This window comes from Saimiri boliviensis, chromosome 7 (assembly GCF_048565385.1).
Source record: "Saimiri boliviensis isolate mSaiBol1 chromosome 7, mSaiBol1.pri, whole genome shotgun sequence".
Lineage (NCBI taxonomy): Eukaryota > Metazoa > Chordata > Mammalia > Primates > Cebidae > Saimiri > Saimiri boliviensis.
Genome location: NC_133455.1, coordinates 125,676,907 through 125,694,106, shown reverse-complemented (window position 1 = coordinate 125,694,106; position 17,200 = coordinate 125,676,907). Strand labels below are relative to the sequence as shown.

General features: G+C 39.2%; 1 protein-coding gene across 1 annotated transcript in view; it reads left to right on the top strand.

Moving 5' to 3' along the window:
* VWF (von Willebrand factor) overlaps window positions 1-17,200 on the top strand; it is a 177,000-nt gene that overhangs the window by 11,018 nt on the left and 148,782 nt on the right. The window contains exons 4-5 of the mRNA XM_010330022.3: window positions 3,209-3,311; window positions 3,595-3,803. Coding sequence (XP_010328324.3) covers window positions 3,209-3,311; window positions 3,595-3,803 — 312 coding nt within the window. The remainder of the gene's footprint in view (window positions 1-3,208; window positions 3,312-3,594; window positions 3,804-17,200) is intronic.

Below are 17,200 nucleotides of genomic sequence, written 5' to 3'. Positions count from 1 at the left end.
AGCCATAGTGACCTCGGGCCTTTCCTGTGGCACACGCTCTGCTCTGTCCCCTGTGGAGCCAGTACCTTGCTCAAGTGATTTTGCATCTTTGAAAGCCTCTAAGTGCTGCAGGTCCCCAGCTGTAGGGCCATGCCAGCCCCAAGCTGCCTGGCTGCCTCTGAAGCGTTCCCTACCCATCCTCCAGCCACAGTCCCTGGTAGACTTGGTCCCACCCATGCTTTCTGCATCCCCAGGAGGAGAGGCTCCCGGGGTCACTTTCCCATTTCCGGGAGGGAGATGCCTTTGGCTCAGAGGTGACATCTTGGCTGAGTTACCCACTGAAGCTGGGCAGAACTCCCTCTGCCCTGTGAGATGGGACGGAAGGAGGATTCGCTGATGGGGTGCCAGGCTCAGTGGTAATAAGGGACCCGGGGCCACAGACCTCATGGGCTCATTTGTCTGCTGTCCAGCAGGTGGGGGCTTCTGTTGTGGCAGCTCTCCAGTGAGGAGTGTGAGCGCATCCCCGCCCTGTCGAATGGGCGCACGCTGGGCTGTGTGTAGTGTTCAGAGAGCCAGATCCAGGAAAGGCCGAGGGAAGGATTTGGTCATGGGCCCAATGCCCTGGAGAGCTCCTGGGAGGGAGTGCCAATTGGGGGTTGTTACCTGGTTGTCCTATTTTTTTTCAACATTTTATTATGGAAATTTTCAAACATGCAGAAAAGTTGAAAGACTTTCAAGATCCATATAATCCTCTCTCAGATTCTAACATTACTGATAAATGAAATAAAATTGAAAATAAGTTACTCTATTTACGCAATCACTTCTCTAGTTGTTTTTCTTTGGCCAGTGTCTTGTTGGTTCAGCTTTTAAAGGTTTGCTTGCTCTAAAAACTGTTCTAGATGGGAATGCAGAGTAAGGGAGACTCCTCAGCTCAGACAGGACAAGTCCCCTTTCACGCGGCGCGCACCTCCTCTTTCTCCCAGCTGCGTTGATCTGGAGCCCTGCAGAACATGGTTTATGGACTGTGGGTGGTCTGCGTGTCTTTTCTGGTCGCTGCTGCTGCTGGCGTGTCATTCAAAACTGTTCCTAGAATAGACTAGTTATTTACATGGGACAGCCCTTGTTGAATTCCCGCCAGAAACAAGTCTATTCTGTAGCTCATTCTGGTTGGTTTGGAGTGTTCATGTGTTGCAGTGTGCAGGGTGTGTGTGTGTGTGTGTGTGTGTGTGTGTTTGTGTGTGTGTGTGTGTGAGCGCGTGTGTGTCTGTGTGTGTGGTTGTCCTCCTGCAGCCTCAGTTCAGCCCAGAGCCCTACTGGGGGCTCTTCCTCTCCTGGCTAGGAGTGAGGAGACCCTTGCCCCAGCTCCGTTTTTGTGGCTCTTTTGGGCTTGGTTCCACAGACATCTTAACCTCTTCTTGCTGAGAAACAGCCCACACTCTCCTATCCCTTCTAGGAGAAGAGAGATTTGCTTTTTTTTTTTTTTTTTTTTTTTTTTTTTTGAGACAGAGTCTTGCTCTGTTGCCCAGGCTGGAGTGCAGTAGCTGATCTCGGCTCACTGCAGCCTCCACCTCCCAGGTTCAAGCGATTCTCCTGCCTCAGCCTCCTGAGTAGCTGAGATTACAGTTGCATGCCACCATGCCCAGCTAATTTTTGTATTTTTAGTAGAGATGGGGTTTCACTATGTTGATCAGGCTGGTATTTGCTCATTTTTAAGACTAACTTTACCAATTTCTGTCTCCAAGGCTTGAGACCAGACTCTGTATTTTCCCTTCTGGTTCTTTTCTTTCTTATGACCAATTAGTTATCTTTGAATATCGAAGACACAGCACAAGTAGCAGCAGTTCTCAAAAACTATGTGAGGCTTGCTCAGCTTTGGTCATGCTGTGAAAAATGTCTCTTGTCTGTGTTTCCTCTTTCCTGCCGGCCACCATCACCTTTGTGGTCCTATTCAGCACTCGCACCCACACCATTCCCAGAGCCTATTTTATCATGTGTCTGGATCTTCAGACATTTCCCCTGTCAATCATTTAGTATGTCCTTATTAATTCCATGTGCTGTGTAAGGCCCTTGACCCACACGATCTCTAAACTTCTGGATAATCAAATTCAGTAAACTTAGGTGGGGTTCATGAATCTCCATTTTAAACAAAAAGCCCAGGGAATCTGACTTGAGCTGTCCTAAGGTACCATTTTAAATAGCACTGCTAGGCTTGGGTGGGGCGGGAGAATGACTCATGCCTTTAATCCCTACACTTTGGGAAGCAGAGGCAGAAGGATCACTTGCATCCAGGAGCACAAGACCGGCCTGGGCAACACAGTGAGATATTGTCTCTACAAAATATATATAAAAAAATTAGGTGGGTGTGGTGGTATGCACCTGTGGTCCCAGCTACCTGGGAGGCTGAGGCAGGAGGATTGCTTGGGTCCAGGAGGTGGAGGCTACAGTGAGCCATGTTCACATCACTGCATCCCCAGCCTGGGCAACAGAACACAACCCTGTCTCAATGAATGAATGAATGAATGAATGACACTCTCCTAGAGCAGCTGTTACCAGTAACTCACAGTGTTGTTTGCTGCCTTACAATGTCGCGTGTTTGTTTTCTATTTATACGCAGGTTGTAAATTCCCATAAGCAAGAGATCATGCTTTTATTACATTTTTCTTTCGTGATATGTAAGAGCCCACTTGAGGGCTATGTATCCAGAAGTCACTCAATATATTATTATTTTTAGATGAATGGAAAAATGGGTGAGAAAATGAGATTTTTAGGGAGATTTTTGTTGCTCACTTGTTAAGACTTATGGGGGCATTTTCTGCTGTGAAAAGATTGCGTAGATGATGATTCTTTTTTTTTTTTTTTTTTTTTTTTTTGAGACGGAGTTTTGCTCTTGTTACCCAGGCTGGAGTGCAATGGCGCGACCTCGGCTCACCGCAACCTCCGCCTCCCGGGTTCAGGCAATTCTCCTGCCTCAGCCTCCGGAGTAGCTGGGATTACAGGCATGCACCACCATGCCCAGCTAATTTTTTGCACCTTTAGTAGAGATGGGGTTTCACCATGTTGACCAGGATGGTCTCGATCTCTTGACCTCGTGATCCACCCACCTCGGCCTCCCAAAGTGCTGGGATTACAGGCTTGAGCCACTGCGCCCGGCCCTAGATGATGATTCTTAATCAACGTCTTCAGTTTGAGGGGAGTAATAATCGCTGCTATTGACTTTTTTCTCTTGCAGGCGACTTCCAAAATGGCAAGAGAGTGAGCCTCTCCGTGTATCTCGGGGAGTTTTTTGACATCCGCTTGTTTGTCAATGGTACTGTGACACAGGGGGACCAAAGGTAAGCCTAGAATGTCTGAGTTAGAAAGGACCCTAGGGACCCCCTGGCACAAGCCCTCATTTCTCAGGTGAAGAAGCTGGGGCCCAGAGAATGGAAGCAAATGTGGCAGTGAAGTGAGTAGCAGGGCCGGGAGACAGCCAGCGCTCCCAATTACTGGTCTAGGCCCTCAGCCACTTCGCACCATGGTCTGAACCCTATAACATGGGGTTGGGGTTAGAAGGTGGGAGAGACATCCAGAAAATGCACGAGAGGTCTACTTCTGAACTTAGCCTTTGCCTTCCAGAGTCTCCATGCCCTATGCCTCCAAAGGGCTGTATCTAGAAACTGAGGCTGGGTACTACAAGCTGTCCGGTGAGGCCTATGGCTTTGTGGCCAGGATTGATGGCAGCGGCAACTTTCAAGTCCTGCTGTCAGACAGATACTTCAACCAGACCTGCGGGCTGTGTGGCAACTTTAACATCTTTGCTGAAGATGACTTTATGACCCAAGAAGGTACGATTTTCTGGGATACCATTTCCCTACGTGTGGCCGTGGTTTTTATTTCCTTGCTCATAAACCTTCACTATCATGCCTCCCCTGACATTCAAGCCTCACTGTGACCACACCTCAACTGATGCTGCCAATCTCATCTCTTTGCATTCCATTCCAATGCCTGGACCTCCAGTCAAACCAGGTCTTCGAGCTCCTCAAAGCTGGCTTTGTTCAGCTTTGAATTCTGGATAGCAACTTACACGTGGTAGATGGTTGGTCAATGCTGGATGGTTTGAGTCGATCCTCCTCAGCCCACTATAGTAGAGTGGATAAAATCTATGGAGCAGTCCTCCACACCATCCAAGAAGGCCAGTTTATGTGTGTGTGTGTGTGTGTTCACGAGCAATAGGAGGTAATATGGGTAATGTGATAATGTGAAAACATTAAAGATGAATAGTTCAATCTTCTTTAGATAATTTCAGTTACATAAACATTCAATCAGTGATATTCCCTTGCCAAAGCCGAACACTTATATATAAGTTATCTTTCTTCCTTGTGACCCAGCTACTTTCTGATTAGAGGGTAAGCATGTAGAGAAACAATTGACTGTTCCTTTCACTGGAATGTATTATAAAGGTATGGTAGTTTATTTTTGTTTTCTCCAGCACTGATTTTGTTGTGTGATATGTAGATTTAGGGCTATAAATTTCCCTCTAAATATCAGTTTGGCTGCACTGTGTGTGTGTGTGTGTGTGTGTGTGTGTGTGTGTATAGTGTATGTGTATATATATAGTGTATATATGTATATATATGTAATTATATATGTTGTATATATTTACATATATATGTGTGTGTGTGTATATATATATTTAAAGATTAGGTCTTGCTAAGTTGCCCAAACTGGTCTTGAACCTGTGGACTCAAGCAATCCTCCTGCCTCAGCCTTCCAAGTGGAATTATAGGTATGTGTTGCTGTGCCCAGCTGTACCAATTTTGATATGTATATTTAGTTTTATAAATTTTCTAATTTTCATTTTGAGCTCTTTCTGAACCTATATGCATTTAAAAATTCAAATGTTTGAAATTTTTAAAGTTACGTATTTGTAATTAATTTCTAAATTTAGTTAAAAAATTGTAGACTAGTACCTAATCTTTTTTTTTTTTTTTTTTTTTTTGCAATTGTTCTATGTATGCTCAAAAATAATGTATTGTCTAATTGGTACAGGACTCTATACTTGTTGAATTAAGCTTTTTAATTGTATTTTCCAGATCTTCTGTGTGTTTACTATTTCTTGTCTGCTTAGTAATGACCCATTACTAAGAGAGCTAAATTTTTCTGTAACGGTGTGAATTTATCAATTTCTTCATGCAATTCTGTCAAGTTTTGCTTTTTTTTTTTTTTTTGGATAGAGTCTTGGTTTGTCACCCAGGCTGGAATGCAATGATGAGGTCTCAGCTCACTGCAACCTCCACCTCCTGGGTTCAAGCAATTCTCCTGCCTCAGCCTCCTGAGTAGCTGGGACTACATACGTGTGCCACCATGCCTGGATAATTTTTGTTTTTAGTAGAGATGAGGTTTCACCATGTTGGCCAGGTTAGTCTTGAACTCCTGACCTCAAGTCATCTGCCTGCCTCAGCTTCCCAAAGTGTTGGGATTACAGGCATGAGTTACCATGCCCAGCCTGCTTTGTATATCTTGAGCCTTTGTTATTAGTGTTTAGAAATATGGAAACTTTCTAGGGAATTGTTCCTGTAATGTAATGACTCTCATTTTTACCAATGCTTTTTGCCTTTAATCTGTCCAATGTCAATATAGCTATTCCACCTCTCTTTTGGTTAGTGCTTGTTTGATGTATCATTTCCCATTCTTTCAACCTTTCTGTGTGATTTTGTTTCAGATGTGTGTCATGGAAGCACCACATGGCTCAATTTTATTATTGCTGTTTCAAAAGTCAGATTTATTGAAGTTAATTTACAGACAGTAAAATTCACCCTTTCACGTACAGTTCTCTGAGTTTTCACAAAAGTGTAGAGTCATGTAACCACCACAATCAAACTGTAGAACACGTTCATCACCCTCAAAACCACCATGCTCCTTTGTAGTCAAATCCTCCCCCGACTCCTAGTCCCTGGTGGCCACTGATCTTTCATCTGTTTCTGTAGTTCTGATATTTCCAAAATTCATATAACTGTAATCATACACTATTTGGAGTATTTAGTCTTGTAAGTCTGGCTTCTTTCACTTAACATAGTCTGTTAAAGATTAATCCATGTTGGTGCACGTATCAGTAGTCTGTTCCTATTTATTGCTAAGGAGTAGTCACCACAATTTGTTTATCCATTCACCAGTTAGTTGAAGGACATTTCGTTCTTTCCAATTTGGGGAAATTATGAATAAAGCCGCTTTAAACATTTGTGTATAGATTTCTAACCCCCCCCCCATTTTTTATTGTGTTATGATAGATATAACATAAAATTTACCATCTTTTTTTTTTTTTTTTTTTTTTTTTGAGTCAGCGTTTTGCCCTTGTTGCCCAGGCTGGAGTGCAATGGCATGGTCTTGGCTCACTGCAATCTCCGTCTCCTGGGTTCAAGCAATTCTCCAGCCTCAGCCTCCTGAGTACAGGCGCCCACCACCACATCTGGCTAATTTTTATATTTTTAGTAGAGATGGGGTTTCACCATGTTGGCCAGGCTGCTCTTGAACTCCTGACCTCAGGTGATCCCCCCACCTTGGCCTCCCAAAGTGTTGGGATTATAGGTGTAAGCCAGCTCACCCAGCCAAAATTTACTATCATAACCATTTTTATGTATATAGTTCAGTGGTATGTATTAGGTACATTCATGCTGTTATACAGCCATCACCACCATCCATTTCCAGAACTCTCTTCATCTTGCAGAATTGAGACTCTATACTCACCACACAATAACTTCCTGTTCTTCCCTCTGGGCTCTGGAAGCTGTCATTCTGCTTTCTGTCTATGATTTTGACTACTCTTAAGTATCTCATATAGTGGAATCATATAGCATTTGTCTTTTTGTGACTGGCTTATTTCACTTTGCATAGTGTCTTCAAGGTTCATTCATGTTGTGGCATAAGTCAGAATTTTCTTTGTTTTTAAGATGAATAATATTCCATTGTATCAGAGGAATTTGAGGAAAAAAAAATGTCATTATGCATGCAGACCACACATTGCTTATCCATTTACCCATCAATAAACATTTGGATTGCTTCCACGTTTTACCTGTAGTGAATAATGTAGTGAATAATGCTGCTGAATAATGAGCATAGGTGTGCAAATAACTCTTCAAAACCCTGCTTTCAATTATTTTGAGTATATACCCAGAGGCAGAATTCCTGGATTGTGTGGCAATTTTATTTTCTTCATATATTTAATTCTTTATTTTTCAAGTATGTGAAAATTTACTACCTTTTATAATGTCTATTTCTCTTTACTTAAAAGGAGAAAAATTTGATATGCAATTTCTTTTAAAGCATTTTTAAAATTTTTTTCTTTTTAAAAATTTGTATGAGACCAGGCTCAATGGCCCACACCTGTAATCCCAGCACCTTGGGAGGTCGATAGAGATGGATCACTTGAGGTCAGGAGTTCAAGACCAGCCTGGCCTACATGGTGAAACCCTGTCTTTACTAAAAACACAGAAATTAGCTGGGCATGGTAGCACATGCCTGTAATCCCAGCTACTAGGAAGGCAAGGCAGGAGAACTGCTTGAACTCAGAGGATGGAGGTTGCAATGAGTGAGACTCTGTCCCAAAAATTTTTTTTTGTATAAATTTATAGGGTACAAGTGCAGTGTTGTTATATGCATAGGTTGTGTAACGGTCACGTCAGGACTTTTAGGGTACAATATACTTTGTACTCATTAAGTAATTTCTCATCATCCACCGTACCCCACTCTCTCTCACCTTTCTGGGTCTCCAATGTCTGTCATTCTACTCTTTCTGTGTACGCACAGTTTTTAGTACCCACTTATTGGTAAGAACATGTAATATTTGACTTTCTGTGTCTGGTTTGTTTCACTTAACATAATGACCTCCAATTTTACCCATGTTGCTGCAAAAGATGTGATTTCATTCTTATGGCCAAATAGCATTCCATAGTATGCACCACACTTAACTTTCTTTCTTTCTTTTTCTTTCTCTCTCTTTTTTTTTTTTTTTGACAGGGTCTTGCTCTGTCTCCCAGACTGGTGGGTAGTGGCATGATCTCGGCTCACTGCAACCTCCGCCTCCCAGGTTCAAGCAATTCTTTGCCTCAGCCTCCTGAGTAGTTGGGATTACAGCTGTGTGCCACCAAGGCCAGCTAATTTTTGCATTTTTAGTAGAGACTGGGTTTCGCCATGTTGGCCAGGCTGGTCTCGAACTCTTGACCTCAGCTGATCTGTCCACCTCAGCCTCCCAAAGTGCTGGGATTGGGATTACAGGCGTGAGCCACTGCACCTGGCCTACGTTTTCTTTGCCTAATTATTTGTTGATGGGCATTTAGGTTGATACCATGTCTTTGCTATTGTGAATAATGCACAAGAGATATACCAGTGCAGCTATGTTTTGATATATTGATTTCTTTTCCTCTGGGTAGATACCCAGTAGTGGGATTGCTGGATTGAATGGTATTCCTATTTTTATTAATAATTCTTACAAAAATCTCCATACAGTTTTCCACAGAGGTTGTACTCATTTACATTACCATCAACAGTGTATGAGTTCGCCTTTTTCCTTATCCTTGCCAACATCTGTTATTTTCTGTCTTTTTTTTTTTTTTTGAGACGGAGTTTCGCTCTTGTTACCCAGGCTGGATTGCAATGGCGCGATCTCAGCTCACCGCAACCTCCGTCTCCTGGGTTCAGGCAATTCTCCTGCCTCAGCCTCCTGAGTAACTGGGACTACAGGCATGCGCCACCATGCCCAGCTAATTTTTTGTATTTATAGTAGAGACAGGGTTTCACCATGTTGACCAGGATGGTCTCGATCTATCGACCTCGTGATCCACCCGCCTCGGCCTCCCAAAGTGCTGGGATTACAGGCTTAAGCCACTGCGCCCGGCTATTTTCTGTCTTTTTAATAGTAACCATTGTGACTAGGGTAAGATGGTATCTCATTGTGGTTTTAATTTGCATTTCTCTCATGACAAGTTATGTTGAGCATTTTTTTTTCATATTCCTGTCAGATATTTGTATGTCTTCTTTTGAAAAATGCCTATTCATGTCCTTTGCCCACTTCTTCCTGAGATTGTTTATTTTTCATTGTTGCTGAGGTTTTGAGTTTCTTGTGTATTCCGGACACTAGTCCCTTATTGGATGAATAAGTTTGTAAATATTTTCTTTTTTTCTTTTTTTTTTTTTTTTGAGACGGAGTTTCACTCTTGTTACCCAGGCTGGGGTGCAATGGCGCGATCTCGGCTCACCGCAACCTCCGCCTCCTGGGTTCAAGCAATTCTCCTGCCTCAGCCTCCTGAGTAGCTGGGATTACAGGCACGTGCCACCATGCCCAGCTAATTTTTTGTATCTTTAGTAGAGACGGGGTTTCACCATGTTGACCAGGATGGTCTCGATCTCTTGACCTCGTGATCCACCCGCCTCAGCCTCCCAAAGTGCTGGGATTACAGGCTTGAGCCACCACCCCCAGCTAAGTTTGTAAATATTTTCTTCCATTCTGCAGGTTCTCTCTTCACTCTGTTGATTATTTCTTTTGCTGTGCAGAAGATTTTTAGTTTAACGAAGTTTCATTTGTCTATTTTTGATTTTGTTGCTTGCTTTTGAAGTCTTAGTCAGAAATTCCTTGCTTAGACTAATATCAAGTAGAGTTTTCCCAAGGATTTTTTCCAGGATTTTTAGTTTCAGGTCTTACAGTAAGTCTTTAATACTTCTTGAGTTGACTTTTTTTGTATATGATCAGAGATAGGGGTCCAGTTTCATTCTTCTGCATATGGCAATCCAGTTTTCCCAGCACCATCTGTTGAAGAAGCTGTTTTTTCCCTAGTCTACATTTTGTCAGCTTTGTCAAAGATCAGTTGGCTCTATTCTGGATCTCTATTCTGTTCCATTGATCTACGTGTATGTTTTTATACAAGACTGTTTGGTTACTATATTCTTGTAATGTATTGTGAAGTCACATATTGTGATGCCTCCAGCTTTGTTCTTTTTGTTCAGGTTTGCTTTGGCTATTTGGGCCGTTTTTCAGTTCCATATGAATTTTAATATTGTTTTTTCTAATTTTGTGAGAAATGACATTGGTACTTTGATAAGGATTACATTGAATCTGTAGATTGCTTTGGGCATTATGGTCATTTTAACAATATTAATTCTGATCCATTAGCATGGAATTCCATTTTTAATTTTTGGAGAAACCACCATACTATTTTTCACAATAACAGTACCATTTGACATTCCCACCAACAGTGCCAAAGAGCTGCAATTTCTCAACATTACAGTTGCTTTTTTTGATAATTGCTAGCCTAATAGGTATGAGGCGGTATTCATGTACAGATTTTTGTATAGACATATGTTTAAGTGTCTCTTAAACATGTCTATATTTTGTGTCTATATTTTATTTACATATATTAATTATATACACATAATATATAATATATATTTAATATAATATATACAGTATTAAATTATATAATATTAAATATTAATATTATATAAATTAAATATAAATTATATATATTATATAATATTAAAAATATATAATATATATTTAATATAACATATATCAAATATATTATATAGATAATATTAGATATATAATATATAATATATACATTACATATTCAATATATAAATAAAATATATATTTAAGTAATAATTTAAATATATATTTATATTTTATATAAATTTATATAAATTTTATATAAATTATATGTTATATAAATGTATATTAAAATATATATTTTATTTGTATATATTATATATAATATTTAAAATAATTTAATATTATATATTTAATATAATATATAACATAATTTAAATAATATATAATATAATAATATATAATATTAATTATATTATATTTATGATATATAATATTTATTATATTTATTATTATATTTATTATATATTTATATATATTTATATATATTTATTTATATATAAATAATATATTATATATATATTTAAATAATAATATTAAATTATTTTAAATATTAAATAAGGTTAAATTATAAATAATATATTTATATAGTTTAAATACTTTAAAATATATAAAAATATATATTATTTATATATAAATTTAAATATTACTTAAATTATTGTTTAAGTTTATATATATAATATATACCACTATATATATTAGCAATTTAAATATATTTATATTAGCCATTTAATATAAATATATATTTTATTTTTAATATATAAAAATATGGCCGGGCACGGTGGCTCAAGCCTGTAATCCCAGCACTTTGGGAGGCCGAGGCGGGTGGATCACAAGGTCAAGAGATTGAGACCATCTTGGTCAACATGGTGAAACCCCGTCTCTACTAAAAATACAAAAAAAATAGCTGGGCATGGTGGTGCGTGCCTGTAATCCCAGCTTCTCAGGAGGCTGAGGCAGGAGAATTGCCTGAACCCAGGAGGCGGAGGTTGCGGTGAGCCGAGATCACGCCATTGCACTCCAGCCTGGGTAACAAGAGTGAAACTCCGTCTCAAAAAAAAAAAAAAAAAAAAAAAAAAAAAAATATATATATATATATATATATTTAAATATATAAATATATAATATATATATAAATATATACAAATATATATTTATATATTTTTACTGTTTAATATATATGCATATATATTAAATGGCTAATATAAATATATATATTTAAATTATTATTTTAATATATATAGTGGTATCTCATTATTATTTATTATTTTAATGCAACATGATTCTTTCTGCCTTTTAAGATAAAGTTCTGCATCTTTCCATTCATTTTATCTTAAATGTTTTGGTCATATATTTGGATTTACATTTACCATCCTTATTTTGTGTTTTCTACTATTGCTGTTTTTTCTGTGTTATTTCTTTTCCTGTGACTCTCACTGTCTCCCTTACTTTATTTGAATAAGTATTAAGTTTGGCATTATTATTATGGCTTTACATCATCAGTGCTTGTTTAGATATGTCTTAATTTTTTTTTTTTTTTGGTAGAGTTAGGGGGTCTTACCATGTTGCCCAGGCGGGTCTTGAACTCCTTGGTTCTAACAGTCCTCCCACCTTGGCCACCCAAAGTGCCAGGATTACAGGTGTGAGCCATCATGCCTGGCAGGATTTGCATTCATGTTTAACAGATTCTTTACTTATAATTTCTCCTTTCATTTGGATTTAATTTCTGTTTTTTTTTTTTTTTTTTTTTTTTAAAAAAAACACTCTTTCGTAGTTCCTTCATTCAGGGCCTGGTAGTTAGAACTGAAGCAAATGCTGCTTCTTTCTTATGTGACACTTTAGCTGGGTATACAGAATTCTAGGATGAAAGTTATTTCTCATAGAACTTTGAAGAATTCCATTGTTGCTGTTGAGAAGTATGTTGTCAGTCTAATTATTATTTGTGGGTAGGTGTAGGTTTTATTATTATTATCTTGCTTGGGACTTACTGTGATTCTTGAATCTGATGCTTTCTATCTTTCATCAGATTTAGTACATTTTCAGTCGTTTTTTTCTCCTTTGGTAACTATGAGAAATGTGTTGAATGTTTTTATTTCATCCCCCTTGTTATCATTACCTTATTTCCATTTTTTTCTGGCTCTTTATCCCTCTGTGTTGCATTTTAGGTCATTTGCTTGGCTCAAGTGTTGTTCTCATGCTGGTTGGTGAGAATCAATTATGTGTATCTCTTTCCGGCTCCACATTCACTATTGTTACCTTGGTAACTTGAAACTGGCTATGGTAGGAGTTATTTACCCACTGGAAATCAGCAAATGCTATAAATCAGAGCTTTTATTTTTTTCCTGGAGAGGGGGATTATCAGCTCATCTCTACCTATATCTATCTTCTAATTCACTAATTCTCTCTCAACTGTTTCTAATTGGCAGGTGATGTCTAATGATCAATAGAGGTTTGTCTTTATTTTGTTAACTATATTTGTAATTTTAGAAGGTAAACCTGGCTCTTTTCTACTTTATTGTTTTTATTATTGCCTTATTTTATAAAATTTTTATTTATTCTTTACAATATTTTTTTTTAGAGAAAGAAAAAAAGAATAATAGGAAAAAGAATAAAGAAGAGGAAGAAAGAGAAAGAAGAGAGGGAGATAGAATGGGGGTATTGCTTCATTGCCCAGGCTAGAATGCAGTGTAAATATGGGCATGCCTATCATTGTCCTTAATAATGGAGACATGAAAGAAAATGAGGGAAGAGAATAAGAAACAAGGAGCCAACCAACATTTCGTTTAAACTTCTAAGTTGATATGATGTGGTACTGATAAGAGTGTATATTTTGTGTATTTAAAGTGGAGAGTTCTATAAATGTTAATTACGTTTACTTGTTCCAGATCTGAGTTCAAGTCCTGGATATCGTTGTTAATTTTCTGTCTCATTGATCTGTCTAATATTAATGTTGAAGTCTCCCACTATTATTGTGTGGGAGTCTAAGTCTCTTTATTAGTCTTGTATGTCTGGGTATTCCTGTATTGGGTGCATATATATTTAGGATCTTTAGCTCTTCTTGTTGTTACATTGATCCTTTTATCATTATATAATGTCCTTCTTTGCTTCTTTTGATCTTTGTTGCTTTAACGACTATTTTATCAGAGGCAAAAATTGTAACTTCTGCTTTTTATTTATATATTTTAGCTCTCTGTTTGGTTGGTAAATCTTTCTCCATCCCTTGTTTTTTGTTTTTTGTTTTTTTTTTTTTTTGAGATGGAGTTTCGCCCTTGTTACCCAGGCTGGAGTGCAATGGCGCGATCTCGGCTCACCGCAACCTCCGCCTCCTGGGTTCAGGCAATTCTCCTGCCTCAGCCTCCTGAGTAGCTGGGATTACAGGCACGTGCCACCATGCCCAGCTAATTTTTTGCACTTTTAGTAGAGACAGGGTTTCACCATGTTGACCAGGATGGTCTCGATCTCTCGACCTCGTGATCCACCCGCCTCAGCCTCCCAAAGTGCTGGGATTACAGGCTTGAGCCACCGCGCCCGGCTCCATCCCTTGCTTTGAATCTTTGTATATCCTTGAATATGAGATGGGTCTGGATGCAGCATACTGATGGGTTTTAGTTTTTTACTCAAATTGCCTGTCTTTGGATTGGGGGATTTAGTCAATTTAAATTTAGAATTAATAATAATATCTGTGAGTTTAATACTGCCATTTAATATTAGCTGGCTGTTTTGCCCATTAGTTGATGTAAATTCTTCATTATATTGATGCTCTTTTTGGTATTTTTTAGAAAGGCTGATACTGTTTGTTCCTTTCTATGTGTAGTGGTTCTTTCAGAAGCTCTTGTAAAGCAGGCCTGGTGGTGATGAAATCTCTGAGTGCTTGCTTGTTCACAAAAAACTTTATTTTTCCTTCACTTATGAAGCTTAGTTTGGCTGGATGTGAAATTCTTGGTTGAAAGTTATTTTCTTTAAGGATGTTGAATATTGGTCCTCACTCTCTTCTGGCTTGTAGGGTTTCTGCTGAGAGATCTGCTGTGAGTCTGATAGGCTTCCCTTTGTGGGTAACCTGACCTTTCTCTCTGGCTGCCCTTAGTATTTTCTCTTTCATTTCAACCCTGGTGAATCTGACAATTATGTGCCTTGGAGTTGCTCTTCTTGAGGAATATCTCTGTGGTGTTCTCTGTATTACCTGGAGTTGAATATTATCCTGCCTTACTAGGTTGGGAAAATTTTCCTGAATAATATCCTGAAGCATATTTTCCAGCTTGGATTCATTCTCTTCGTCACATTCAGGTACACCTATCAAGCGTAGATTAGGTCTTTTCACATAGTCCCATTTTCTTGGAGACTTTGCTCGTTCCTTTTTATCCTTTTTTCTCTAATCTTGTCTTCTTGTTTTATTTCATTGAGTTGGTCTTCGACCTCTGATATCCTTTCTTCTGCTTGATCAATTCGGCTGTTAAAACTTGTGCATACTTCACGTAGTTCTCGTATTGTGTTTTTCAGCTCCATCAATTCATTTATTTCCCTCTCTAAATTGTGTATTCTTGTTAACATTTCGTCAAACCTTTTTTCAAAGTGCTTAGTTTCTTTAGATTGGGTTTGAACAAGTTCTTTTAATTCACAGAAGTTTCTTATTATCCACATTTTGAAGCCTGCTTCTGTAATTGGAACACATTCGTTCTCCATCAAGCCTTGTTCCGTTGCTGATGAGGAACTGGGATCCCCCGCTGAGGGAGAGGCGTTCTGATCTTGGGTATTCTCAGCCTTTTTTGGCTGTTTTCTTCCCTTCGTTGTAGATTTATCCATCTGTGGTCTTTATAATTACTGTCTTTGTAATTGGGTTTCCGAGTGGACGTCCAACTTATTGATTCTCAGCGCCGAAATCTGAGCAACCCACTGAGCCGACTAAATCAGCAGCGTTAAGATTGACGGTGCTTTTCTGACTCTGCACCAAGAACCGATGCTCCGAGGCGCCGGCAAAACTGCCTCACCGGTCACACGAGTAGTGCTGGCGACCCGTGGGGCTCCTCCGCTGGGAATCTCCTGGTACGTGAGCAAGAATTCATGTGAAGGTGTGGCGTCCTCTGGTTCTTTGTGCTTTCACTGGGGGCTACAATCCCGAGCTGCTAGTGATCCGCCATCTTGGATCAATAATTTTTTTTTAGAGACGGAGTCTCGCTCTGTCATTAGGCTGGAGTGCAGTGGTGCAATTTCGGCTCACTGCAACCTCTGCCTCTTGGGTTCAAGCAATTCTCTTGCCTCAGCCTCCCTAGTAGCTAAGACTACAGGCACATGCGAACACGCCCAGCTAATTTTTGTATTTTTTAGTAGAGACAAGGTTTCACCATGCTGGCCAGGATGGTCTTGATCTCTTGACCTCGTGATTCATCTGCCTTGGCCTCCCAAAGTGCTGGAATTAACCAGTGTGAGCCATTGCGCCCAGCCCAACAATAATTTTAAATATTTGTTTTATAACCTCTATATAGAAATTTTAATAGCTGAAGTTTTCGAAGCTCTAATCTTGTTATTTCTGTGTCTAGTGACTCTTGCTTAGAGTGGACTGTTTCCTGTGTTTCATAATTTTGAATTGTGAGCTCATCTTTGAAGGGTTTTGTGTTAATATTTCAATATGGAGTTACTAAATCTTGTAAGAAGTATAAATTGGAATCTCAAATCCACATGAGGGCTTTCCCACAGCTACGGATTTTGAGGGAGACCTTTTTTTCCCTCATTTATTCAGAGGCCAGACTAAGGTAACAGACTTGTTTCCTTTTTTTGTTTTTGGAGACAGAGTCTTGCTCTGTTGCCCAGGCTAGAGTGCGGTGGTGTGATCTGGGCTTGCTGCAACTTCCTCCTCCCAGTTCAAGCAATTCTGCCTCAGCCTCCTGAGTAGCTGGCATTATAGGCACCCACCATCAAGCCCAGCTAATTTTTGTATTTTTAGTAGAGACAGGGTTTCACTGTGCTGGACAGGCTGATCTTGAACTCCTGACCTCAAGTGATCCACCCGCCTCGGTCTCCCAAAGTGCTAGAATCATAGACATGAGCCACTGCGCCTGGCCCATTGTTTCTTAGAGTAGGGTTTTTTTCTTGTGAACTTTATTGTGGGGCATGTTTTCATCCTTTCAGGGTCCCAGCTCCACAATGGGGGTCTCAGGATCTTCTTCCTACATGATACAGATCCAAAGATGTTAAACCCAAGCCACTTTGGCAAGATTGCCCTGACTTCAACACTCGCCAGTTCTGTTTTTCCATTTTCTCTCCTTATCCTTTCCTTCCTCCTTTTCGTCTTTTGGAATTTCTTCTACTTTTTTGTGAGATTAGCCATAGAATTCAATAGGGCATTTGTCCATTGTAGAGGCACATATTTCAGTGTTTTCTAACCTGTCATACTGCTAGAAATAGATGTCCCGGCCCTAAAATGTCTTTCATATTCCTAGGTTTAAAAACTAAAAATGGGGTCTATGGTGTGAAGAATAAGGTCACGGTTGTTGGGAAAAATTCACCACTCTGGTGATATTTCAGAAACCATCCTTAAAGGATTGGGGGTTTAGTTGTCTTTGGTTGTTAAAGACTCAGCAATATTTGTTCCCAAGCAGTTAATCTGGCTTCCTGACTTCTAAGAATCTGCTCAGCTTGGCTTCTACTTTGGCTTTCAGAGAGTTTTCTCCAAGCAAGAATATTTGTAATTCCATCTCTTGGACAGCCTATGTCTCATTTCAGATCTAGCCCCATAAAGTTTCACTTCGTAGAAGGTCAGGGCTAAAAATGACCCTAGACATCATCTAGTCTAACTCCTTATTTGCATGT